The sequence below is a fragment of the Bos grunniens genome, chromosome 17 (genome assembly GCF_055505025.1).
Source record: "Bos grunniens cultivar Pamir isolate PY7600 chromosome 17, Bosgru_T2T1.0, whole genome shotgun sequence".
Lineage (NCBI taxonomy): Eukaryota > Metazoa > Chordata > Mammalia > Artiodactyla > Bovidae > Bos > Bos grunniens.
The window spans coordinates 6,267,596-6,292,384 of NC_141181.1; the positions used below are offsets into that span (position 1 = coordinate 6,267,596).

The 24,789-nt window shown below is 50.2% G+C and overlaps 1 protein-coding gene across 7 annotated transcripts in view; it reads left to right on the top strand.

The window, feature by feature from the left end:
- The window catches only part of GATB (glutamyl-tRNA amidotransferase subunit B), a 103,219-nt gene that overhangs the window by 75,962 nt on the left and 2,468 nt on the right, over positions 1–24,789 (top strand). For 4 of the 7 annotated variants that reach the window (XM_086346335.1, XM_086346336.1, XM_086346332.1 and 1 more), the window contains 3 exons: positions 7,210–7,343; positions 13,341–13,419; positions 23,648–23,782. In XM_086346335.1, coding sequence (XP_086202461.1) covers positions 7,210–7,343; positions 13,341–13,419; positions 23,648–23,782 — 348 coding nt within the window. Of the gene's footprint in view, positions 1–172; positions 265–942; positions 1,055–7,209; positions 7,344–13,340; positions 13,420–23,647; positions 23,783–24,789 lie in introns of all 7 variants that reach the window. The other 3 variants (XM_086346334.1, XM_086346329.1, XM_086346331.1) reach the window with 1 other exon arrangement.

A 24,789-nucleotide genomic window follows, 5' to 3' on the forward strand; every position in this document is an offset into this window, starting at 1 on the left:
CTCCATGTCACGAGCATTTTGGCAGTACTGACTTTAGGCCCACTGAAGGTTGATTATCATCGGAATTGATTTCTTGACAACATCCTTTTTGCGCCCCATTCTCCCAGTATTTGATTATGCTTGTCTGCTGTCAGCTTTTATTACCTGAGTTATTTGATTTTGATTGTCCAAGGGAGAGTCCGGTTCCCCAGTTGGTTTCCCTCCGCGTCCCTCCCAGAATGAGTGCGTCACAAACAATGGAACTTCACAGCCGACTGTCCGTGGGTGAGTAGAGTCCAACTCAGATGTGTGCACTTCCTGGCTTTGCTACAAACAGAGCACAGGTGAAATTGTTGGGACCAGGGTTTTATTCAGATTTTAAGGGTCCTCAAGCCCTCTGGGAATGTGATACAGAGGTGGAAATTGTGGAGACCACAATAGGACTATAGACCGCCCCAACCCCTGAAAGCATGTAGTCTCCGAGTCATACCAGAGGGCACACCGTCGGTGTTTGGGGTCACTTTCAGAGCTGCAGGTGCCCATGTTCTTGAAAGTGGTAGTGGTGGTTCAGGATTCCGGCTCCCTCCCTCCTCTCAGTGGAGAGCAATGCTCCTATGCCAGCTCCACACCACCCATTAGCCACCTTTTGATTTTCACCACTGACGACTCCTCTGAATGAGTCCTTTTTTTTTTCCCTCACCCCCTGAAGGATATCCACAGCCACTGCTTGTTTCCATGAGAAGCAGGGGGAGGCCCCATTCACATCTAGACTCGGGCCCTTCCCCACTGCACATTCCTGTCCTCCCTGGGGCTGTGCCTTGTGCTTTTTTCCCGGGAACCACCACTGTCTCGGGGCATGCTCGCCTGCTGTCCGTCTTGTCCCAGAACTAGCACTGATGTGCTTTTCAGGGCCATTTTTCACTAAGTTGTTGGGTCTGTGTTCTGTTTTTCTCACTTTGGAAGAGCGACTGGACTCGCAGGAATGATGGGGAAGCACAGAGTTCATGTGCAGATTCAGGACCATCTTCTCCGTAGGAACACCCCTCTGCTCGGTGACACGCGAGAGCCCAGCCCGGTGAGAGCTGCTGTCATTTAGTCGCAGATTGGGGTCCCCAGGCTGTCAGCCACTCCCACCACAGCTTCATGACCCACCCAGTTCAGTTCAGTCACTCAGTCATGTCCAACTCTTTGCAACCCTCCCCATCCATCACTAACTCCCAGAGCTTGCTCAAACTCATGTCCATTGAGTCAGTGATGCTATCCAGCTATCTCATCCTCTGTTGTCCCCTTCTCCTCCTGCCTTCAGTCTTTGCCAGCATCAGGGTCTTTTCCAATGAGTCAGTTCTTCACATCAGGAGGCCAGAGTATTGGCGCTTCAGCTTCAGCATCAGTCCTTCCAGTGAACACCCAGGACTGGTCTCCTTTAAGATGGACTGGTTGAATCTCCTTGCAGTCCAAGGGACTCTCAAGAGTCTTCTCCAACACCACAGTTTAGAAGCATCAATTCTTCAGCGCTCAGCTTTCTTCACAGTCCAACTCTCACATCCATACATGACTACTGGAAAAGCCATAGCTTTGACTAGACGGACTTTTGTTGACAAAGGAATGTCTCTGTTTTTTAATATGCTGTCTAGGTTGGTCGTAGCTTTTCTTCCAAGGAGTAAGCATCTTTTAATTTCATGGCTGCAGTCACCATCTGCAGTGATTTTGGAGCCAAAGAAAATAAAGTCTCTCACTGTTTCCACTGTTTCTCCATCTATTTGCCATGAAGTGATGGGACTGGATGCCATGATCTTCATTTTTTGAATGTTGAGTTTTAAGCCAACTTTTTCACTCTCCTCTTTGACTTTCATCAAGAAGCTCTTTAGTTCTTCACTTTCTGCCATAAGGGTGGTGTCAACTGCATATCCAAGGTTATTGATGTTTCTCCCAGCAGTCTTGATTCTAGCTTGCACTTCATCCAGCCTGGCGTTTCGCATTATGTACCCTGCATATAAGTTATAAGCAAGGTGACAATATACAACTTTGATGTACTCCTTTCCCATTTTGGAACCTATCTGTTATTCCATGTCTGGTTCTAACTGTTGCTTCTTGATCTGCATATAGATTTCTCAGGAGGCAGGTCAGATGGTTTGGTATTCCCATCTCTTTCAGAATTTTCCACAGTTTGTTTTGATCTACACACTCAAAGGCTTTGGCATAGTCAATAAAGCAGAAGTAAATGTTTTTCTTGAATTCTTTTGCTTTTTTTGATGATCCAGTGGATGTTGGCAATTTGATCTCTGGTTCCTCTGCCTTTTCTAAATCCAGCTTGAACATCTGCAATTTCATGGTTTGTGTATTGTTGAAGCCTGGCTTGGAGAATTTTGAGCATTACTTTACTAGCATGTGAGATGAGTGCAATTGTGCGGTGGTTTGAACTTTCTTTGGCATTGCCCTTCTTTGGGATTGGAATGAAAATTGACCATTTTCAGTTCTGTGGCCACTGCTGAGTTTTCCAAATTTGCTGGCGTATTGAGTGCAGCACTTTAACAGCATCATAGTTTGGTCTCAGGTCAAACAACAGGGAGGGAACCCAGCCCCGCCCATCGACAGAAAATTGGATTAAAGATTTACTGAGCATGGCCCCACCCATCAGAAAAAGACCCAGTTTCCCCCACAGTCAGTCTCTCCCATCAGGAAGCTTCCATAAGCCTCTTATTCCTCTCCTTCAGAGGGCTAACAGAGTGAAAACCACAATCACAGAAAACTAATCAAACTGATCACATGGACCACAGCCTTGTCTAACTCAGTGAAACTATGAGCCACGCCATGTGGGCCACCCGACAGACGGATCATGGTGGAGACTTCTGACCGAATGTGGTCCACTGGAGAAGGGAACGGCAAACCACTTCAGTATTCCTGCCTTGAGAACCCCATGAATAGTATGAAAAGGCAAAAGTACATGACACTGAAAGATGAACTCCCCAGGTCCGTAGGTGCCCAGTATGCTGCTGGAGATCAGTGGAGAAATAACTCCAGAAAGAATGAAGAGATGGAGTCAAAGAGAAAACAACACCCAGTTGTAGATGTGACTGGTGATGGAAGCAAGGTCCGATCTGTAAAGAGCAATATCGTATAGGAACCTGGAATGTTAGGTCCATGAATCAAGGCAAATTGGAAGTGGTCAAACAGGAGATGGCAAGAGTGAATGTTGACATTTTAGGAATCAGAGAACTAAAATGGACGGGAGTGGGCGAATTTAACTCAGATGACCATTATATCTACTTCTGTGGGCAAGAATCCCTTAGAAGAAATGGAGTAGCCATCATAGTCCACAAAAGAGTCTGAAATGCCCTGCCTGCCCAGCTAGGTATAAACTTGTGCCTTGGTCACCCACATCGAAGTAGTTAGAATGCAGGGAAATAGGAGGTGCTCGTCACCAAAACTCTGTGAGTGACCACGGGGTTTGTTTTGTAGCTTCGGATGCTGCTGAAGCAGGCAGCGTCCATGAGAGCATGCTCCCTACTTTTCTGGGGAAGGGGTGGAGGCACGCCAGTCATCTTCCCAGCCGCGGAAGCCCTGAATAGGAAGGGGGTGCCCCTGTTGTCCCCCCAGTCTGGGAACCAGCGTGTGTCAGACCCAGCGGAGAGCACCGCGGGGCTTAGACGGCCTTGGCAACAGCAGCACTCGAACCTGCCATTTTCTCCTCCTGGTTTCTAAGCTGTTTGCTAAGGGCCTTTGCGACATTGTTACTATGCTAAGAACCTTTGAACAGCTGGCGACTCTCAAATGGAGTAATGAAAATGATAGGGAAACATGTTCTTTGGATGGGCAATTTGCTGTGTGTCGTACCCAGCCCTAGTGGGTGCTCGGCTTCAGTCCCCAGGAAGACGGGGTGTGAGTGTCCTCTAGGAGCAGCGTCAGAACCTGGGGGATGAGTACAGAGCCCCAGGCCTGCTGTTTTCTTGTGTCGGTGTTGGGGTGGGATGAGTTAGTGTAGAGAAGGGTCCTGTAATAGTTCCAGTGGGGACTATTATGAGCATCATTGGCAGCCACGGCAGCCCCCTCGCGTGGCTGGCCATGGAGCAGGCCAGGAGTGCTTCGGGCACTCCCTGCCACGCAACCAGCTGCTCCACGGCGCGTGCTCTGTGTCCTGTCTCTTCCCCGCCTCTGCCACCAGCCAGCCATCTCTCTCGGGTTGCGTTCCCCTTCTAAATATAGTCCAGCCTCATCCTGCCCCGTCATCAGGTGCCCAGGGTGTGTGACTGAGGACAGGAAGGGCAGTTGCAAAATCAGCCTTCATCCTGTTCTAATAGGATAGACTCCTGGCATCTTGTCATCTCTGAAGGTAGACTGAAAAGTTGGCTTTCGGGCACCTTGCAAGGGTGGATGGGGTCCCTTCCCAAAGCAGCAGAGAAGGCGAGGTGACCCCACTGCCTTGCCGCATCCCAGCAGTGACCAGCAGACAGATTACCTGGCAGTGGAGGGTTCCCGTCTGTGACGGAGAGGCTGGCTTGGCACTGGCTCTGGATAGAATGGAATGCTTTGGGAAATTTGATTAAAATGTGGAAAAGATGCTTCTCAGTCGCAAAGCTGTAGAGAGCGCCTGGCATGACACAAAAGCCAGGACCAGTCGTCTCTGCCACCTGGGCTTTCTCTGAAGGAAGTTCCAGCTGCAGGCAGCCGGCAGGCTTGATGCCCTGTGCAGCTGGGTTTCAGCTCCATCTGATGTGGGGTAGGTGATTCGTGCTGGCTTGTTGCCTTTGAGAAGGATGTTAAGGGGCCCCTAATGCACTGGCCTTTCTGCTTTGCTCTTAATATGATTTTCATGTCAAGGAATTACTGGTCTGCTGTTTTCCTGCAAAAACCAGATGGCTTCATGGCTGCATTCACAGGGACTTCTGAGATCGGTGCCAAGCTTATTAGCATCTGCCAGTCTCACAGAAAAACAAGGCCTTACCTAGAATGCTGTGTGCCTTTTTTTCCCCCCCCGAAAAGAGGGCTTCTGCCGTAAAGAGCGCAAGTGGGCAGCCCACGTGTGACTTTGCATGCACTCGTCACTCTGGCGGCGGCAGCTCAGCCTCCACAGCCCCGCCACCCACAGCTCACCCTGCCACGGTTGCAGCCTTTCCCATTGCCTGCAGATTGTGAACTGAACCCACACATCCCCAGTGAAGCCCTGCTCCAGTTCCGAGACACTGCTTCACAGCACTGACAGGAAAAGACAAACAGAAATCTGACTTGCCGTGTTATCCAGCCAATAAAAAACCACCCAAGGGTAGAGAAATAGATACTCATCACGTCCCAGCAACTCAGCCAGGCCTGTGAGTTCAAGTGCAATATTTCTGGGTGGGTTTAGAAAAAACCTTTCCTTGGCAAAGCAGAGTCCTCCTCCTGACAGCTCTTTTCACCAGCGGGCCAGCCTGTCGGAGTTAGAACAAAGGGAATCCTGCTTGTCTGATTGGGGCCAGATAGTGGTTTCCTCCCTCCCCAGTGGTCTGTGTGCCGTTGTGGAAGTTTGAATACTTTTCCATAAGTTAAGCAGAACTTTTCTCTTCACGCTGTCTGGATTTGCCTTCATCTGTAGTCAAACTTTGGCTGCCAGGGTGGCCTTTGCCCTGGTTTAGCATGAGCAGAATAATAGCATTGGCTTGAAAAGAGATTCAGGAGATGATTATGGGATCATTCAGTAGGCTTGTCACCAGAGAATGCATCTGTTATGAAGGGCACGTAGTGGTGTGTGTTGTTTTTTTTTTATGGATTTTCTATTTTAGCCACTGTGTGCCTGAGTGTATATTATAGCAGCTACAATAGCAAAACATTGAGAGTACTTTTGCTAGTGTGTCTTGCTTCTTCCCAGTATTGTATTTTTCTAGAACGTTCTTTTGATTAATGAAGGCTGTCTGAAAGGGACAAGGGTGAAAGCCTTACCTGCCATATAAAGTTAAAAAAGGATATTTCAAAAGTGTGGTTTGATTTGAATTTCAGCAGGTAGGGGAAACTTGCTACTTAAATTGTGTTTCCTCTGCATTTGGAAACTTCAGTCTCCCAGATGTGTGTAGAAGATGTTTTTATTTTCCTTATTGAAAAATAAGAGGTAGGCTTAGCTGGATTTCCCGGTTCTGCCAGACCCATCGGGGCGGATAGTTAGCCTTGGTGTACAACTCGATGAGTGACTCGGGGGCTCATCTTAGGCGTCACTGTAGCAATTCCATGGCACTTCCCCTGGTGGTCCTGCGGCTGAGACTCCGGGCTCCCAGTGCAGGGGGCCTGGGTTCGCTCACTAGCTGGGGAGCTGGACCCCACATGCTGCAGCAGAGAGCCCTCGTGCCACAGCTAAGACCTAGCAGCCAAGTAAATAAACTGTAGCACTTCCAATATTTAAAGGTGAGCGTGGCATGAGAAAGGATGAACATTCGTGTGTGGTTTTTGTTTTTTTTTAATACAAGGCAGCGGGAGACGTTGATTCATCCACTGATGCTGACTAGGCGGCTGCCGTGATCTGGCACTGACATAGCTCTGGTCACAGAGAGAGAGGGTGGCGTGGCCCTTGGCTCGCAGAACTGGTGGTTCCGAGTGGGAGGGGCCTCTGCCAACACGTGTCCGTGATGAGCCAAGCCACGGTCATTTTCCTGGAGCACGGCGAGAGCTGGGGTCAGCCAGGCCTGGCCCGGCCAGTCGCATGGTCTAAGTGGGTCACATGCCCATGTCCTTTCTCAGTTCGAGAACATGTTGAAAATCACTTCCGTCACTTCTGCTGGAGAGGATACGCAGAGGAATGCAGTTACAATCCACTTTTGACTTTTCAGAAGTAGAATATCCTTTCTGTTCCTTTTCGGTCTGCTTCTTTTCTTACCTTCTTATTCCAGCAGTTGCTAGGACTTTCGAGAGGAGACGGGCCTGGAAAGAGGACAGTAAACTCTGGCCGGACATACTGCTCCAGGATGAAGGCTGTGGCGCACGCGGCCGACACGGCGAGGGCAGCAGGTCTGGGGCAGTGGATTTCGCTGCCGTGGACCGCAGAGCCTAGGCGTCCTTTGCCGGTGCTGGGTAAAGGCAGGGTGGCAGCCGTAGGAGCAGCGCCCTTGCTGTCTGCTTAAAGCGCTTTGTCAGAATTCTCTGCTGACACCTCCGTGTTTGGGAAGTACCAGGAGATGTCTCAGAAGCGGCAGAGGGTGGCAGTTTCAGAATGCTGATCTTCCATTTGGGGGAGGTTTTATATCATTTTATTTTTTTCTTCCTTGACAGAATGAAGTTGGCCTACTGGAGTTCTTCCAAAATGTGATCAAAGAAACTAGGGCAGAGCCCAAAAAAGTGACTAGTTGGGTCCTCAACACTTTTCTGGGCTTCTTAAAGCAGCAGAACCTTGCCGTCAGTGAGAGGTGAGTGGGGCCTGGGGAGGGCATTTTCTTTTGTCATGATCTCTGTGTCCAGAAGCAGCTGATAGAGTTCAGGGCCGGGGTTCTGTCCTTCCCCGCCCCCCATGCCCCGACCTGCTGACGAGACACAGACCTTCCACGTGAATGTCAGGGCTGTCCGCCTTCACCTGCACATCTGAAAGCTTGTTGGTGTGTTCGGGTCTCTGACCACCCACCCTGGCCTGTGTGCTGTGCTGGGCTGGGGGCCTGAGATGAAAACAATGAAGAGTTGGTCTCGACTGTAAGAAAGCAGTCGGCTCAGTGTGATCCTGCTGCACCACAGCTGTGCCCGGCCACCCGTGAATACACAAAAAGGGACCAAGCCCAGGGCATCACCCTCAGGAGTGGGGACGAGGCTCCCTCAGAGGCCAGGCCCTGGAGAAGCAGTGGGAGTGGCCAAGAGGAAGGGGCAGGACACCCCCTGAGAAGGGGGAGGGACAGCCGAGCTGGCCCGAGTTGGGGGTGACTGGGGCCAGACCCCACGCCCAGCAGTCAGGGTGCCCGGGCGTGGGGGCCAGCGTGCATAGATGGCTCAAGGGGGTCCCCGGTGCAGCACCTTGGGGAAGGCCGTGCACAGTCTGGAATAAGTGGATCGTGGACGTGGAGCATGTAGATGGAACTGGAAGCCGCTGGAGCAGAGGAAAGCTGTCAGGGAGGACACGGCCTGACCATGGCCGCGGAAGTGGCCTGAGGCGGCCTGGACTTTACCCGTGGAGTGTGGGCAGGCGAGAAGGGGAGAACCGGGAGCGCGGGTGTCAGAGGAGGAAAGAAAAGGGTCGACAGGGAAAGAAGGAGCAGTGCGGGGACTCATCAGGGACACACAGGTGGGGGCAGGGACCCAGCAGGACCCCGGAGGGAAGCAGAGTCCATCTGGGTGGGTGTCATTGCCAAGGGAGCACCCACAGCCGTGGGTTGCGGGAGCGGAGGAGGGGAGACAGGTGTGTACTGATACACGAGTCAGAACAGTTGTGCGTTCAGAGAAGTTGCCCCATGCGCATTCAGCCTCTGGCTTGCAGCGTGTGTGCGCAGCACCAGCGAGGCCACGTGGCCCCATGCCAGCTGTGACCTCGGTGAGTCGCCCTCAGTGCCTCCCAGGGTTCTGGAGAGGAGGAGGCGCGGTGCCCACAAGCCCTCAGTATTGGCTTCCTTCGCTTGTCATGCTGCCGTGTCAAATACCAACCCCCTCAAGTACCAAAGCGGGCATGAGAGCCAGCAGCTTTGGGGACCACGGGGAGCATAGCCAAGAGGAACGGAGGGCGGAAAACGGCAGGAAACGCCAGCTGGCTGTGTGATTGGGGCTCAGCCAGCGCACGGAGGGGTGCAAGGTCACGGGAGCCGAGCCGTGAAGTGCCAGCTGTGGAGAGAGGAGCAGGGCCCAGCCCTGGGGGAGCTCTGTGTCCTGGGGAGGATGGCCTTGCACAGCAGTGCCGTAGTTCAAGGCAGACGGGGTGCTTCCTGCTTAGAAGCACAAGCAAAGTGGTGGGAGCAGAGAGGGTGAGACCACGTTTGCCCAAGAGGCTCCAGGAAGGTGTGCTCTGAGCTGTTGGAGGAGATCTAACTCTTAGCCTTGAATAAGGCGTTCTGTGTTGTTGGCTGACTGCTAGTGTCCCTGAGTCTCAGTCTCGGCAGAGCCCTTAGCTACTTTCTGGTTCGGCTCCTTCACGTTTAGTGGAGAAGGAAACCCAGGCCCCAAGAAGTAACGTGCACCGAGGCTCAGCCCGTCCCCTGACTTTCAGATCAGTTTCTTTATATGTTGATATGGGAAATGAGGGGTTTGCTAACAACCATTGCAGGAGCTGAGGTTGATAAAAACCTGTTGAGGGAACCTGGAGCCCCAGGTATTTATCCAAACAATTTGGAAGCATTACAGACTTAAGAACCCCAAGGGATCCTAACTCTAAATAAAAGTATATTTGGTTGTTCCAAAGTCAAGTAAGGATGGAGCGAAGCAAGCTCTGTCTTGCGGTTTAGGTAGAACAGGAGCTTGGAGCAGACGTTAACCAGTGAGCAACCTCAGCAGCTGGACTAGCGTTTCCAAAGCCTGGAAGAGCAATAGCTGCAAAGCTGGCAACGGTCTCATGATGATGCCAGGCAAGGGACACCAGAGATCGTGCTGGCTGGAACTCATTTTGCAAAAGAGCATTCATTTTTAAAGACCTCTCAGAAGACTGGTGTTTAAAGGATCCAACCAGAAAAGTATTAGTCACTTAGTCATGTCTGACTCTTTGTAAGCCCATGGACTGTAACCCACCAGGCTTCTCTATCTATGGGATTTTTCAGGCAAGAATATGGAGTGGATAGCCATTCCCTTCTCCAGGGGATCTTCCCAACCCAGGGATGGAAACCAGGTCTCCCGCATTACAGGCAGATTGTTTACCATCTGAGCCACCAGGGAAGCCCGAAAAGAAAGTGAAAGTTGCTCCGTCATGTCTAACACTTTGCGACCCCATAGACTGTAGCCCACCAGGCTCCTTTGTCCATGGAATTCTCCAGGCAGGAAGACTGGAGTGGGTTGCCATGCCCTTCTCCAAGATATCTTCCCAACCCAAGAATAGAAGCATGGCCTCCTGCATTGCAGGCAGATTCCTTACTGTCTGAGCCACCAGAGAAGTGCTTGTTGAACTTGGCCCTTACGTTATTTTGAGTATATAGCTCTGTTGGATGATAACTCCATTAATACCAGGTTTGATTTAGTTACGAAGGTGGACGTTACTGGTCCCCTGATGCAGCATTCCCTGGTAGGATGAGGCCAGTGTAACTCTCCAGTTGTTCACTCCAGCTGAGGCCCTGAACCTGCAGGTCAGCTGCAGGAAGCAGCCCCCGAGACCCTGGGAAACCAGTGAAGGCTTTAGAGCCGAGGAGGGACTGACGCCGGCGGGAGGGTTAGTCCCACAGTGTGATGTGCGGGGCCACGTCCAAGAAGGGGATGCAGGAGGCGGGAGCCTGTCTGTGTACAGCCTGTGAGCTGAGGATGCTTGCCATCTCTCACAGAAACCAAACCAGAAGCGTATGTGACAGAGACCCGGTGTGTCCCACAGAGCCTTAAATATTTGGTCCCCGGCTCTTTCTGGAAGAAGTTTCCTGAGCCCTGGCTTAGATGTGTTGTGTGGGGAGACGGGACCCCTGAGAGGTAGCTGACCATGTTGGCAGGAGACCATTGCCCTGAAAGCAGTGGCCACCCTGGAGACAGACATGCTCTCCTCCTTTGCCAGACTCAGGTGAAGGCAGAGGATGCAGAAACGAGCCCTGGCCACTCCTCGCTGGAGAATGGAGGCCCCAGGAGAAGGGGCTTTCCCAGGACTTGAAGGTGTCCAGGGGCAGGGTGCAGCAGTGCGGAGAAGCTGTTGTGTTTGCTAACAGTGAGGGGAGGTGACTTTTTAAGAAGGATAGAGTCAGCATCCAGATGACATGTGCTCAGGAGGCAGACAGTAACCGCTGATACTCTGTATTGGTAAGAAATAAGGTAAGAAGCCAGGCAGAGCGCGTGACGGCAAGATGACTTGGAGGCGTTTAAGATAGAGAAGATCTGAGCACTCGTGAAGGCGTGGCAGCAAAGCCGCAGGAGACAGGACCTGGCATCCGAGGACGATTTGTCGGAGCGCCAAGTGACAGGGTCAGGAGCATGGGCTTGAGGGGCTGTTAGGTGGAAGAGGAGGCAGAGGGCACCCTAGAAGATTCTGGGCCTTCCATCAGCTGGGGGCCTGATGATGTGGGAGGTTGGGGTGTGTGCTGAGAAGGCGCATAGAAAGGAGACTCTAGAACAGACCAGCTGGGGGCACCCCAGGCAGGGTGCTGGGAATCAGCGAGATGAACAGGACTGCTGAGCAGTGCCTGGGGGTCCAGACCTCCCTGTCTTCCTCCACGAGCCTCTGTGTCTCACAGGCTTGGGCCTGAAATGAGCCTGTGGATTGCGATGGGCAGCGCATTTCACAGGAGCCACGGTGGCTGTGGCTGTGTTGGGGTGTCTGCTTCCAGGATCCATGCTACAGATGGAGTTGTGATCCCGGAAGAGATCTAAGGGACCAGGTGAATTTGGAAGGCTCAAGATGCCTCTCCCCTCCACCTCGTAGGTGGGCTGGGCTGGGGGTGGGAGACTAGCACACACGGCTGTCTTTCTTTCACGTTAGAGTTACCTTCAGCGGAGACGCACTCGTGGCCCAGAAACCAGCACGCTCTGACAGCAGCCACTCAGTAGTGTGTGCTTCTGCAGTTATGTTCCAAGTCCGATGGCTTATTTATGTAACTGAGGAGGGGGCCTTTGAGGATTAGGGGGACAGGTCCCAATCTTCGCCATCGTCTTTCTGAAGGTTCGCCCTGGCACAGCTGGAATGAATTGACACAGTGTCCCAGCCCTCCTTGTCGGGGAAGGAGTCCCAAGACACAGACACTGTTGACCTACTGTGGGTATAAAAGGGTGACTGAGAAATCCCAAGTCAGTGGAGATATTTTATTGTGAATTAAGGTCATTGGATGAAAGGCGAAGTATTTTAAGTTATGCTTGTTCTATTTCTGTCCTCCGCCATCCCCACATCCTTTATCACCAGCTCACGTGGGAATGGGCACCCTTTCTGTTGAAGGCTCGAGAAATCTAGTTCAGCCTCAGTGCTTATTATGGTCTACACAATAATTGGCCTTTATGTCGACTAGGATGGTGGAACATCCAAGAAACCCGAATTTTTAAAGCAACCTGATTCTTTCTTACTTGTCAGTAAGGGTGGGAGGTTAGAGAAGAGGTAACTGTTGCTCTCCCAGCCCTCTCCCCCTCGTCCCGCTGAGATCTGCTTAGGGGGTTACAGCTGCTCCCGGTACCAGACTCCCTCCAAGCCACACATCTGCTAGGAGTTTTCTCTTCTCCTTTCTTTGGAATAAGCAGACACTGGCAGAACAGTGGGAGTCTCCGTGTCTAGTGTCAACGATGCTGTGGGGTCTCATGGTACCTGAGCTGGACCTGGTGAACTTGTGCTCGGTTGGCCTGGAGTCCCAGGAAATATCCAAGAGCATAACAAAGAAATTAACATCGAGTGATGGGAGCTGAGACTTAGACAGAAGGTGTTATCGAGTCTCTCTAAGCACTCGAGAAGCTTTTGTTTATGCACTCACAGTAATGTGCTATTTATAAGGCATTTCAGTCTATTTAAAACTGGTGCCCTTGTGACCTCAGACAAACAGCGTTTCATTAGCCTAGTTGCTGTGTGTGTTTAAACGTAGCAAGACCATGTATTTTAAAATAGTCTGTAATTCAATATTTCCACTAACCTAGGCACTCACCTCCCCCCACCTCTAAATATGAATTGATGACACTTCACATGTCCAGTTGGCCTTTTACATCATGGGCTCCTTGGAAATAAGTCACTTCCTGGAAGTGTAGATATAATGACTTCTGGACCCTGGTGTGTCCAGAAAGCTCTTGAGGGCCTGCAGCAGCAGTGTGTGTGGGTGCCTATGCGGACGCCGGATGGTGTCGCTGGCAGTCACTGCACCCCGAAAGGAAAACTCTTACAGTGAAAAAAGAATTTATATTTGCACAAAAAGACTCCAAAAACCAGCTTTGTTAGCTGTTTTGTTTGAAGTAATTTTTTAGGCTGATCTTTCAGTCGAAAATATTTAATTACTGTTTTTTTTTCTTTTTTGTCTTCTCACCATGGTTCGTGAATTTTGCAGCCACCTCCTTTTCTTGACTAATTAAAGTGAGCAGTTGTCTGTTGCTACAACTTCTGCCAAACAGCGGTTACTGTTGGGTAGTAAAATAAAGAAAAACAACACTAGTCACAAAAACGTGTTCTAGCCTGAAATACAAAATAATAAGTAACACGGGGCCCAGTTGGCCTGTTACTGTCATTCCTGGGTGGGGAGGTACGTGTTCAAGCCTGCAGAGTCACGTGCTTTGATCTTGAATAACCGTGAACGCGTATGCTGACAAAGGGAAGTGATGTGTTTTCTTCTCTCCTTTGGGGGTGCCAGTCCTGTCACGCCCTCCGCCCTGGCTGAGCTGCTGGACCTGCTGGACAGGAAGGCCATCTCTGCGCCCGCAGCCAAGCAGGTAAGTGCACACCTCTTGAGTCCAGCCACCCTGCCGGCCCAGTACCGGTGTTACGGGAGCTCCGCACTGAGTGAATTTCACCGTGGGAATCTTGTAATAAACGCCTCCAAGTGCTGGGGGGAGGGGTGGCTTTTGTTTCTTCGTTTGTTGCTCTGTTTTTAGAGGTGATGTCCTCAGCACTCTTTCTGTTGACTTTTGTGTATTATTTTGGCTGTGCTGGGTCTCCAGCTGCAGCGAGCAGGGCGCCTCTTCGTGGCAGAGCCCTGGCTCTGGGCAGTTTCAGTAGTTGGGGCCCGCAGGCTTAGGTGCCCACGGCATGTGGGATCTTTCCACACCAGGGGATGGGCCTGTGTCCCCTGCATTAGCAGGCGGGCTCTCTTTCGTTCAATCTCTTTCTTTTGAATTGAGGGATAATTGTTTTACAGTACCGTGTTGGTTTCTGCCATACATCAGCATAGATCAGCCGTAGGTATACATATGTCCCCTCCCTCTTGAACCACCCCCCCATCCCACCTCTAGGTTGTCTAGAGCACCTCTAGAGCACCGGTTTGGTTTCCTTGCATTGTAGAGCACATTCCCACTGGCTGTTTGTTCTCCGCATGGTGACGTATGTCTCCCAGTGCTCTTCCGTCGGATTACCGCCCCCCCTGCTGCCCTCACTGTGTCCACAAGCCTGTTCTGTACCTCTGTGTCTCCTCTGCTGCCTCCAGATAGGCTCATCAGCACCATCTTTCTAGATTTCATATGTATGCCTTAGTATACAGTATTTGTTTTTCTCTTTCTGACTTACTTCACTGTACGTAATGGGCTCTACAGTTATCTACCTTATTAGAACTAACTCACATTCGTTCCTTTTTATAGCTGAGTAACATTCCGTTGTGTATATGTACACACCTTCTTTAATCGATTCATCTGTCAATGCGCATCTAGCATCTGCGATGTTTCCATGTCCTGTCTGTTGTAAACTGTGCTGCAGTGAACATTGGGGTACCTGTGTTTTTTAGAATTGTGGTTTTCTCAGAGTATATACTAGTAGTACAGTACGAAAAGGCAAAAAGATAGGACACTGAAAGATGAACTCCCCAGGTCAGTAGGTGCCCAATATGCTACTGGAGATCAGCAGAGAAATAACTCCAGAAAGAATGAAGGGATGGAGCCAAAGCAAAAATAATACCCCGTTGTGGATGTGACTGGTGATAGAAGCAAGGTCCGATGCTGTAAAGAGCAATATTGCATAGGAACCTGGAATGTTAGGTTCATGAATCAAGGCAAATTGGAAGCGGTGAAACAAGAGATGGCAAGGGTGAATGTCGACATTCTAGGTATCAGCAAACTAAAATGGACTGAAATGGCTGAATTTAACTCAGGTGACCACTATATCTACTACTGTAGGCAGGAATTCCTTAGAAGAAATGGAGTAGTCATCACAGTCAACAAAGTCCGAAATGCAGTACTTGGATGTAATCTCAAAACTACAGAATGATCTCTGTTCGTTTCCAAGACAAACCATTCAATATTACAGTAATACAAGTCTATGCCCTGACCAGTAACGCTGAAGAAGCTGAAGTTGAATGGTTCTACGAAGACCTACAAGACCTTTTAGAACAAACACCCCAAAAAATTGTCCTTTTCATGATAGGGGACTGGAATGCAAAAGTAGGAAGTCAAGATACACCTGGAATAACAGGCAAATTTGGCTTTGGAGTACAGAATGAAGCAGGGCAAAGGCTAATAATAGAGTTTTGCCAGGTCATAGCAAACACCCTCTTCCAACAACACAAGAGAAGATTCTACACATGGACATCACCAGATGGTCAACACTGAAATCAGATTGATTATATTCTTTGCAGCCAAAGATGGAGAAGCTCTATACAGTCAGCAAAAACAAGACCATGAAATCCTTACTGCCAAATTTAGACTTAAATTGAAGAAAGTAGGGAAAACCACTAGACCATTCAGGTATGACCTAAATCAAATCCCTTATGATTATACAGTGAAAGTGAGAACTAGATTTAAGGGACTAGATCTGATAGACAGAGTGCCTGATAAACTATGGATGGAGGTTCGTGACATTGTACAAGAGACAGGGATCAAGACCATCCCCAAGAAAAATAAATGCAAAAAAGCAAAATGGCTGTCTGAGGAGCCCTTACAAATTGCTGAGAAAAGAAGAGAAGCCAAAAGCAAAGGAGAAAAGGAAAGATATAAGCATCTGAATGCAGAGTTCCAAAGAATAGCAAGGAGAGATAAGAAAGCCTTCCTCAGCGATCAATACAACAAAATAGAGGAAAACAATAGAATGGGAAAGACTAGAGATCTTTTCAAGAAAATTAGAGATACCAAGGGAACATTTCATGCATAGATGGGCTCCATAAAGGACAGAAATGGTATGGACCTAACAGAAGCAGAAGATATTAAGAAGAGGTGACAAGAATACACAGAACTGTACAAAAAAGATCTTCACAACCCAGATAATCATGATGGTGTAATCACTCACCTAGACCCAGACATCCTGGAATGTAAAGTCAAGTGGGCCTTAGAAAGCATCACTACGAACAAAGCTAGTGAAGGTGATGGAAGTCCAGTTGAGCTACTCCAAATCCTGAAAGATGATGCTGTGAAAGTGCTGCACTCAATATGCCAGCAAATTTGGAAAGCTCAGCAGTGGCCACAGGACTGGAAAAAGTCAGTTTTCATGCCAATCCCAAAGAAAGTGAAAGTGAAGTCACTTAATCGTGTCCGGCTCTGTGGACAGAGTCCACAGAGCCTACCATGCTCCTCCATCCATGGGATTTTCCAGGCAAGAGTACTGGAGTGGGTTGCCATTTCCTTCTCCAGAGGATCGTCCCAACCCAGGGATCGAACCTGAGTCTCTTGCATTGTAGGCAGACACTTTACTGTCAAGCCACCAGGGAAATCCCAAAGAAAGGCAATGCCAAAGAATGTTCAAACTACCATACAATTGCACTCATCTCACAGGCCAGTAAAGTAATGCTCAAAATTCTCCAAGCTAGGCTTCAACAATATATGAACTGTGAACTTCCAGATGTTCAAGCTGGATTTAGAAAAGGCAGAGGAACCAGAGGTCAAATTGCCAACATCTGCTGGATCATGGAAAAAGCAAGAGAGTTCCAGAAAAACATCTATTTCTGCTTTATTGACTATGCCAAAGCCTTTGACTGTGTGGATCACAACAAAGTGTGGAAAATTCTTAGAGAGATGGGAATACCAGACCACCTGACCTGCCTCTTGAGAAATCTGTATGCAGGTCAGGAAGCAACAGTTAGAACTGGACATGGAACAACAGATTGGTTCCAAATAGGAAAAGGAGTACATCAAGGCTATATATTGTCACCCTGCTTATTTAACTTATATGCAGAGGACATCATGAGAAACGCTGGACATCACGAGAAACACTGGGAAGAAGCACAAACTGGAATCAAGATTGCTGGGAGAAATATCAGTAACCTCAGATATGCAGATGACACCACCATTATGGCAGGAAGTGAAGAAGGACTAAAGAGCCTCTTGTGAAGGTGAAAGAGGAGAGTGAAAAAGTTGGCTTAAAGCTCAATATTCAGAAAACAAAGATCCTGGCATCTGGTCCCATCACTTCATGGGAAATAGATGGGGAAACAGTGGAAACAGTGTCAGACTCTATTTTTGGGGGGCTCCAAAATCACTGCAGATGGTGACTGCAACCATGAAATTAAAAGACGCTTACACCTTGGAAGGAAAGTTATGACCAACCTAGACAGCATATTCAAAAGCAGAGACATTACTTTGCCATCAAAGGTCCATTAGTCAAGGCGATGGTTTTTCTAGTTTCCATGTATGGATGTGAGAGTTGGACTGTAAAGAAAGCTGAGCGCTGAAGAATTGATGCTTTTGAACTACAGTGTTGGAGAAGACTCTTGAGAGTCCCTTCTGCAAGGAGATCCAACCAGTCCATCCTAGAGGAGATCAGTCCTGGGTGTTCATTGGAAGGATTGATGCTAAAGCTGAAACTCCAATACTTTGGCCACCTGATGCGAAGAACTGACTCATTAGAAAAGACCCTGATGCTGGGAAAGATTAAGGGCAGGAGGAGAAGGGGACCACAGAGGATGAGATGGTTGGATTGCTCACCAACTCAATGGACATGAGTTTGGGTAAATTCCGGGAGTTGGTGTTGGACAGGGAGGCCTGGTGTGGTGCAGTTCATGGGGTTACAAAGAGTCAGACACGACTGAGCGACTGAACTGAACTGAACTGATAATAGTAGTAGGATTGCTGGGTCGTATGGTAGTTTTTTTTCTAATTTTTAGAGGAATCTCCATACTGTTCTCCATAGTGACTATATCAGTTCGCATTCCTACCAACAGTTGGCAAGAGGGTTCCCTTTTCTCCACACCCTCTCCAGCATTTATTGTCTGTAGATTTTTCGATGGTGGCCATTCTCACTGTTGTGGGGTGATAGCTTGTTTTAGTTTTGATTTACAGTCTCTAGTAATAAACGATGTTGAGCGTTTTTTCATGTGTTGATTAGCCATCTGTATGTCTTCTTTGGAGAAATGTCTGTTCCGGTCTTCTGCCCATTGTTTGATCGGGTTGTTTGTTTTCTGATATTGAGCTACGTGAGCTGCTCTGTATTTTGGAGGTTAATCCTTTGTCCATTGCTTCATTTGCAGTTATTTTCTCCCATTCTGAAGGTTGTCTTTTCATTGTTTATGGATTCCTTTGGGCAGGAGGACTTTTAACCGCCGGACCCCCAGGGAAGTCTCTGAGTGCTATTTTTAGAGAAGTTGCTAAGTGCCGTTTTTATCCTGAGAGGCAGAAACACTTTATGTAGCAAATGAAATAAAGCCTGTCCCATGTACGACACAGGTAACTTGCGTCTCATCTTCGTTAACCAGAGAGAGTAGTTGTCTGGCTTTGCCTGGACTATTTCCCAAACGTGTTCATGTGAGCGGTGGGGCCCTGCAGCTCCTGGGGCTTGGACCGTGCGCGTCCCCTGTTCCCCGGCCCTAGTCCCCCCTCTCCCGTCCTCCCACCCGGGACCAGGGCTCACATGGTTAGCCCTGAAAGTCAGTCTTCCTGCGAGAAGGGCGAGGTCAGACACACCACTTCCCACTACATAGATCAAAGTTTACACACATGCCTAATGTGTGAAGACCCATAAAAAAACAGCCTCACTGTCAGAGGAGGCCTTCCACCTCATCTCCACCCCCGCCGGACAGTCTCAGGTAGGCCCAACGTTCTGGAACTCAGAAACGCTTACAGATAAGCACCCAGAAGGATAAAGAGCACCAAGGCGGCTGCCTGGTCTCAACTCCAGATCTCACAGTTGTCAAATGCTTCAGCCAGAAACTTAATGCTACTTTAATGGTGCCTTTTGCATCTAATATTTATACGCGTCCTCAGTAGTAGCAGGGTACAAAGTGAGGCTTTGGAAAAGTTGCTGCTTTGGGCTAATTACAAGGCACCATGGAGCATACACCCTTCTCTGTACTGTGAAACCAGCGACAGGAGCTAATAAAGACTGTCTCCCCACCACCAAGTGAGGCTGTCAAGTACAGGAACCGCGACACGTTTAGGGCAGGCTTTTGGTTGCCTGGATGTGGGAGGAATACACATGTTTATGACAGTGCTCGGCAGGAGCAGAAAGAGTAAATGGCCTGAGGGCAGAAAGAAACTGTATATACATTTAAGAGCAGATGAATTGTAGCATTTGAAAGCGAAGAGGAAAAGACCTTCCCCTTCCCACTCCGCCTGCGCCAGTGAGGAAAGCCGGGTGCAGTGACTGTGAGTTTCAGAGGACAGAGCTGGGGACTGCAGGGGCTGCTGACAGCTGGGGTCAGATACAGATAGAGGCAGTTTTGGATTCTTTTGGCTTCCGGTGTGTTTAAAGGAGGTAGGGATGGATCCTGGCTTCTGTGAGGCAACCACAGAATCAAAATAAAAGTCTGATCGGTGAGGCAGTCAGTGTCGCACGAGGGGCTCTCCCTTACACACTTGCCTTGGGGGGGTTGTCTTTACATTGCTCTACTTTACGATTTTTAAAAAATAACCAATTTTTCTGGTGGGAAAAATGGTATTTTTCGTTATAAAGAACTTAGGTAATGCAGAAAAATAGAAAGATTTTCCAGTTCTACCACCTTGAATTAACTACCGTTAGTATTGGGTAGAAGGAAATGGCACCCCACTCCAGTGTGCTTGCCTGGAGAATCCCAGGGACGGGGAGGCCTGGTGGGCTGCCGTCTATGGGGTCGCATAGAGTCGGACACGACTGAAGCGACTTAGCAGCAGCAGCAACAGCAGTATTGGGTGAACGTCGTCCCAGGCAGATTTCCGTGCAGAGAGACCACTGGAAGGATGGGTTATGGGATGTGCAGATAGTGGGTCAAAAAATTAAGACTTTTGACAATGAGAGGCTTCGTGTGCTGTTCCTCAGTCCTGTTTGTTTATTCTTGGTTGTGTTGGGTCTTCCTCGCTGCGTGTGGCTCTTGTTGCGGAGCACAGGGTCAGCTGCCCCACGGCGTGTGGGATCTTCCCTTCCCAGGGATGGAACCCACGGCCCCTGCACCGGCAAGCAGATTCCCAACACTGGACCGCTAGGGAAGTCCAGCTTTATTTTTGAAGAGGTGTGCAGTTCATTGGTTTTAGTCTAGTCACCAGGATGGATAGCCATCACCACTGTCTAATTTCAGAAGGTTTTCATCACCCCCAAACCAACCCTGTGCTCAGTCTGCAGTCTCTGCATTAACCCCTCACTCTAGGCAACTGCAGATCTGCTCTCTGTCTGTCTGGATTTTCCTGTTCTGGACATGTACGGTGAATGGACTCTGACAGTCTATGTATGACCTCTGGTGTCTGGCTTTCACCTAGTATGATGTTTTCCAAACCATCTACGTCATGTCTGTACTTCATGCCTTTCTTAGGTTTCTGACAAATGTTTATGTTTATTTATTTATCTGGTGGGCCAAGTCCTAGTTGTGGCATATGGGAACTTTAGTTGTGGCAGGGGGGACTGAATTCCCTGACCAGGGACTGAACCCAGGCCTCCTCCCTTGGGCGCACAGAGTCTTGGCCACTGGGCCACCGGGAAGGTCCCTCCGCGCCTTTTCATGACTGAAGAGTATTCCATTGTGTGGACAGACCTCGGTGGACGCTTGTTTCCCACTGGGGCTCTTTTGAATAATGCTGCTGTGAACACGCATGTTCAGGATTTGATTGGTACACATCTTCGAATTTCTTGGGGCTATACCTACAGGAATGGAATCTCTGGGTCACGTGGTAATTGTATGTTTAACACCTTGAGGGCCCGCCAGACCGTTTTCCGATGGGCCGCCCCGTCGGTCACGGTCCGGTCAGCAGCCCGCAGTCCGGTCAGCAGCGGGGGATGATTCCAGTCCTTCCGTGTCCCCACCAGCAGTTGTAACTGGCCTTCTCTGACTAGTTATCCTTCCTAGTAGGTGTAAAGCAGTAGCTCAGGGTGGGTTTGATTTGCATTTCCTTTTTGACTAATTACATCAAGTGTCTTTTTGTGTCTTATTTTTATGGTGTACTATAAAATGTGTTATATTTTACAGTGGAAAAATGTGTTACAATTAATTTTTACTGAATTTAACAGAGGAATCCAAGGAGGCCTTAGGTTTTAGAAAGCCTGTGAGGTAGAAAGACTCTGGTTCCACGGGTTATTGGATAACAGAGTTGGATTGGATAACTAGGAGATGGGGAAAAAAAATTGACTCAGGATGACCCCTCAGAATGACAGATAAGCAGAAGGAATCATCCTGCCTTGAGAATATTCTGAACTCCAAAGACTCCCACTTTATGTCGAATTTATTATTAATCCATCTTTTGCTTCCTGGCTCTCCCTTCCATCATCACCCATTATTTTCATCCCTGACACATTCTACTGCCCCTTCCCCCCAGGTGCCCCAACAGTGCTTCTGAGACTTAACAAACCTCATCTGCTTAGCTCCCTGGGCACAGAAGAGTTAGGAGGGCAACAGAAACTCAAAGGTTATTTATCACCCTGAGCAACTTCTGGTAGCTGCAGACAAAAACGCCTAGGCTCTCCTCTCACAGGATCCATTTCTGACAGAACCCCTGTCTCCTCTCCCTGCAAAGGACAGGGCCCACCAAACCCCTACCTGCAGAGCCACAAGCCCGCTGTGGCTGGCAGACCAAGGTCCCGAGCCTCCGGGACTCAGCGGCCCTCAGTGTCGTATAGGCTGCTGGCCAGCCAGGCCCTGAGAGCGAGCACCCCGGATGCCTGCGTGTCTCCGCCGTGCGAGCCTGAAGGAGGTGCACATGGCCCGCTGCCCCCCAGGGGTTGTCTCCTTAGCACGCCGTGTAAGCAGTTTCCACTTGTCTTCTCAGAGGTCTGCTTTTAAACAAATCACCAGAAACCTTTTAATGCAGAAAATATTATGTCGTGCAGTAAAACTTTCAAATGATTTGATGTCTCTTTCTCCCTTTTTGGTGGGTCAGTTCTTTGGATGTTTTCGTGGGCCTGCTTCTCTTGGAGGCCTGGATTGATGTCTGGAAGAAAGACCTTTGATGACGCTTACCTCTGCCCAGAGGGGCACCCTCTCTGTCTTGTCTGTCTCCGCCCCCCCAGAACAGGTCTCCCCCTTGCCCGCACTCTGACCCTGGAAGCCCCAAACAGGCGGGGCAGGCCAGGGGGCTGTGTGCTCTCCTGTCCTTCCCCTGCAGATCCTTTAAAACTAAAGACACAGTCGGGTGGTAGTTAAAAGGATGTGTGCTTGACCTGCAGGAACTGAAGGCTGAGTTTCTGCCCCATGTGTCAGAGCCAGCTCTGGTGGGCAGGGTGTGCTCAGGGTCCCCAGCTTGCATTCCCCACTCTGCTGGTAGGAACCCCTTGTGACACGGGTTTGTCTTGCAGCAGCAGGCCTGGGAGCTGCACACCCGGCCAGGGACAATTGCGCTTCCATAGTGCTTCCCAGGGAGAAGGCAGTGGCTCCCCACTCCATACTCTTGCCTGGAAAATTCCATGGACGGAGGAGCCTGCTTGGCTGCAAGTCCATGGGGTCGTGAAGAGTCGGACACGACTGAGCGACTTCACTTTCACTTTTCACTTGCCTGCATTGGAGAAAGAAATGGCTACCCACTCCAGTGTTCTTGCCTGGAGAATCCCAGGGACGGGGGAGCCTGGTGGGCTGCCGTCTATGGGGTCGCACAGAATCGGACACGACTGAAGTGACTTAGCAGCAGTAGCAGTGCTTCCAGGGTGGAGATCAGACACGGGCAAAAGCTGAGGATTTGTGCCACAGCACGAGGCTGGCAACCCCAGAGCCAGGATGACTGCAGCAAGGGGGCCAGGGAGCCCGCAGAGTCCGGCCTGGGCCGCCTTCAGAGACTCCCACCCTGCTGACTGAAGCCAGGAAGGCAGTCTGTGTCTTAAACTGGAAGGAGCAGAGGACTGGATTCTGGAACCCACTGTGTCAGCCCGGGGGGCTGGGGCTGGGCTGCGCTTGACTGATTTGTAAAGTTAATAAGCTGATGCATTCTTAACTCTGGAGTGGAGAACATTGCGGCCCCCCAGCATTGTTCCTGGAGGCCCGCGAAGGGTGCAATTCCCTGGGTCACTTGGTCCTCACCCCACATCCAGCCCAACACACATGCTCAGGGAGCAGCCAGCCCCTCTGCATTTAAAAGCATCATCCCAGCCTTGTCCTGCGTTTCCTTCTGAATGCTGTATTTTGGCCGTGATCCCTGAACTGCCTCTATCCTGGTTATTTTGGCCCAGGCAGATCCAGCCAATGTTGGGGCCTGTTGGGTCCCTGCTGTATTGAGTGCCAGGCAAAGGCTGAGTCTGGGCGGTCAACTCAGGCCGGCTCTGCACTTTGAGCCACAGTGGCTGCAGCGGCCCGTGACTGCCAGGCATTCAGCTTCCAGGCCCCAGCTGCAGGCAGTATCCATGCCTGCTTCCCGGGAAAGGGTTGCTGCAGAGACGCTTAAAAGAAGGCCTTGCAGGTGATATATGTTATGAGCCAACACGTCAGCTAATTCATCCAGTGGAACTCGCGTCAGCAGGGACCTGAGGAATCACCTCACACTCCCCGCCCTCCCCGTTGTGCCCTTGGAGTCCACCAGCGCAGATAAGCCATCTCCATCTCCACCAGCATGGTCTTGGGCTCAGTGTGGAGAGGCCCCAGTGTGTCTGCACATGGCTGGATCTCACTGACCCCTCCTCTCTCCACCCTCCTTCCCCCAACAGGTGTTTGAGGAACTGTGGAGGAATGAAGGCAAGACCCCAGCACAGATCGTTGCAGAAAAGAAGCTTGAACTGCTGCAGGACCCAGAGGCCCTGGAGCAGCTCTGCCGCTCCACGCTGGAGGCACACCCCGACGTGGTACGCATCCCCGCGGGGAGGGGTCGTCACGCAGGCGCAGTAGCTTTGGGCAGAGGGCCGCCTCTGCTGCTGTCCCCCTACAGTCCAGCGGAGCTTCCTGACAATGGTTGGCCCGGGTTCATCCGTGATCCCCCAGTTAATTTTGTCAGTTTTCAGCTGAAGTCAAGAGATGCAATTAGGTGAACACTGGAAAATTACAGCTTTTCCTAGGAGGAAGATCCACCCCTGCAGTTGAGTCTCATGGCATCCCGGTGGAAGGGGGACTCAGCCACTGTTGACCTCCCGAGACAGGGGCGCTCTCACAGGGTCCCCGAGCTCTGCTCTGTAAGGAGACCTCTGTATCAGAAAGCAGCAGGTGGGACTGCGTGCACAGGGGCAGACACCTCAGTTCTCTGCCTTGGAGCGGTGGGAGGAAAGACAGAAGGTTTGAAAATCATTTGTAAATTATGGAGAAAGTCCTTCACGGGAACAGAGCTGGAAATCAAGTCATTTTGTGTTGTGAGCAGAGAACAAAATAGAAGAAAACTAAAATGAGGCCCATCCCCCACCCCCCAATCTAATCATTGTGCAGAGATTCTTTTCAGTGGGGGATAAACTGCTACCATCCCTTTTAGAACGATGCCACCCACTCATCAGCTTGCAGGGACACTAACAGCTCTGTGAAGAGCTCTCGATAAGGAAAATGAGCTTGCATGGGGTTTCGGCAGTCTCCATCTCCCAGCCTCATCTGGAGTGGCTGATAAAGACACTTCTCGTTTCAGACTCAGTCTGCGGCACTGCGTGCAGCTCGCGCAGGCGCCGGTGCTGATCGGGGCAGGAGGTCGGGCGGGCGACCCTGACGCATTGGCTGTTTGACAGGCGCTCAGCACCCCTGCCTGCCCGCCCAGCACCCCCCACTCGGATGCTTGGGGAGCGTTGCCATCTCCTGGATTTGCCTTCTAGCAAACAAGCTTCTTGGCAGGAAGCTGGGGGATGAGGGCCCACTGAGCCTGAAGGGTTTGGGGAGA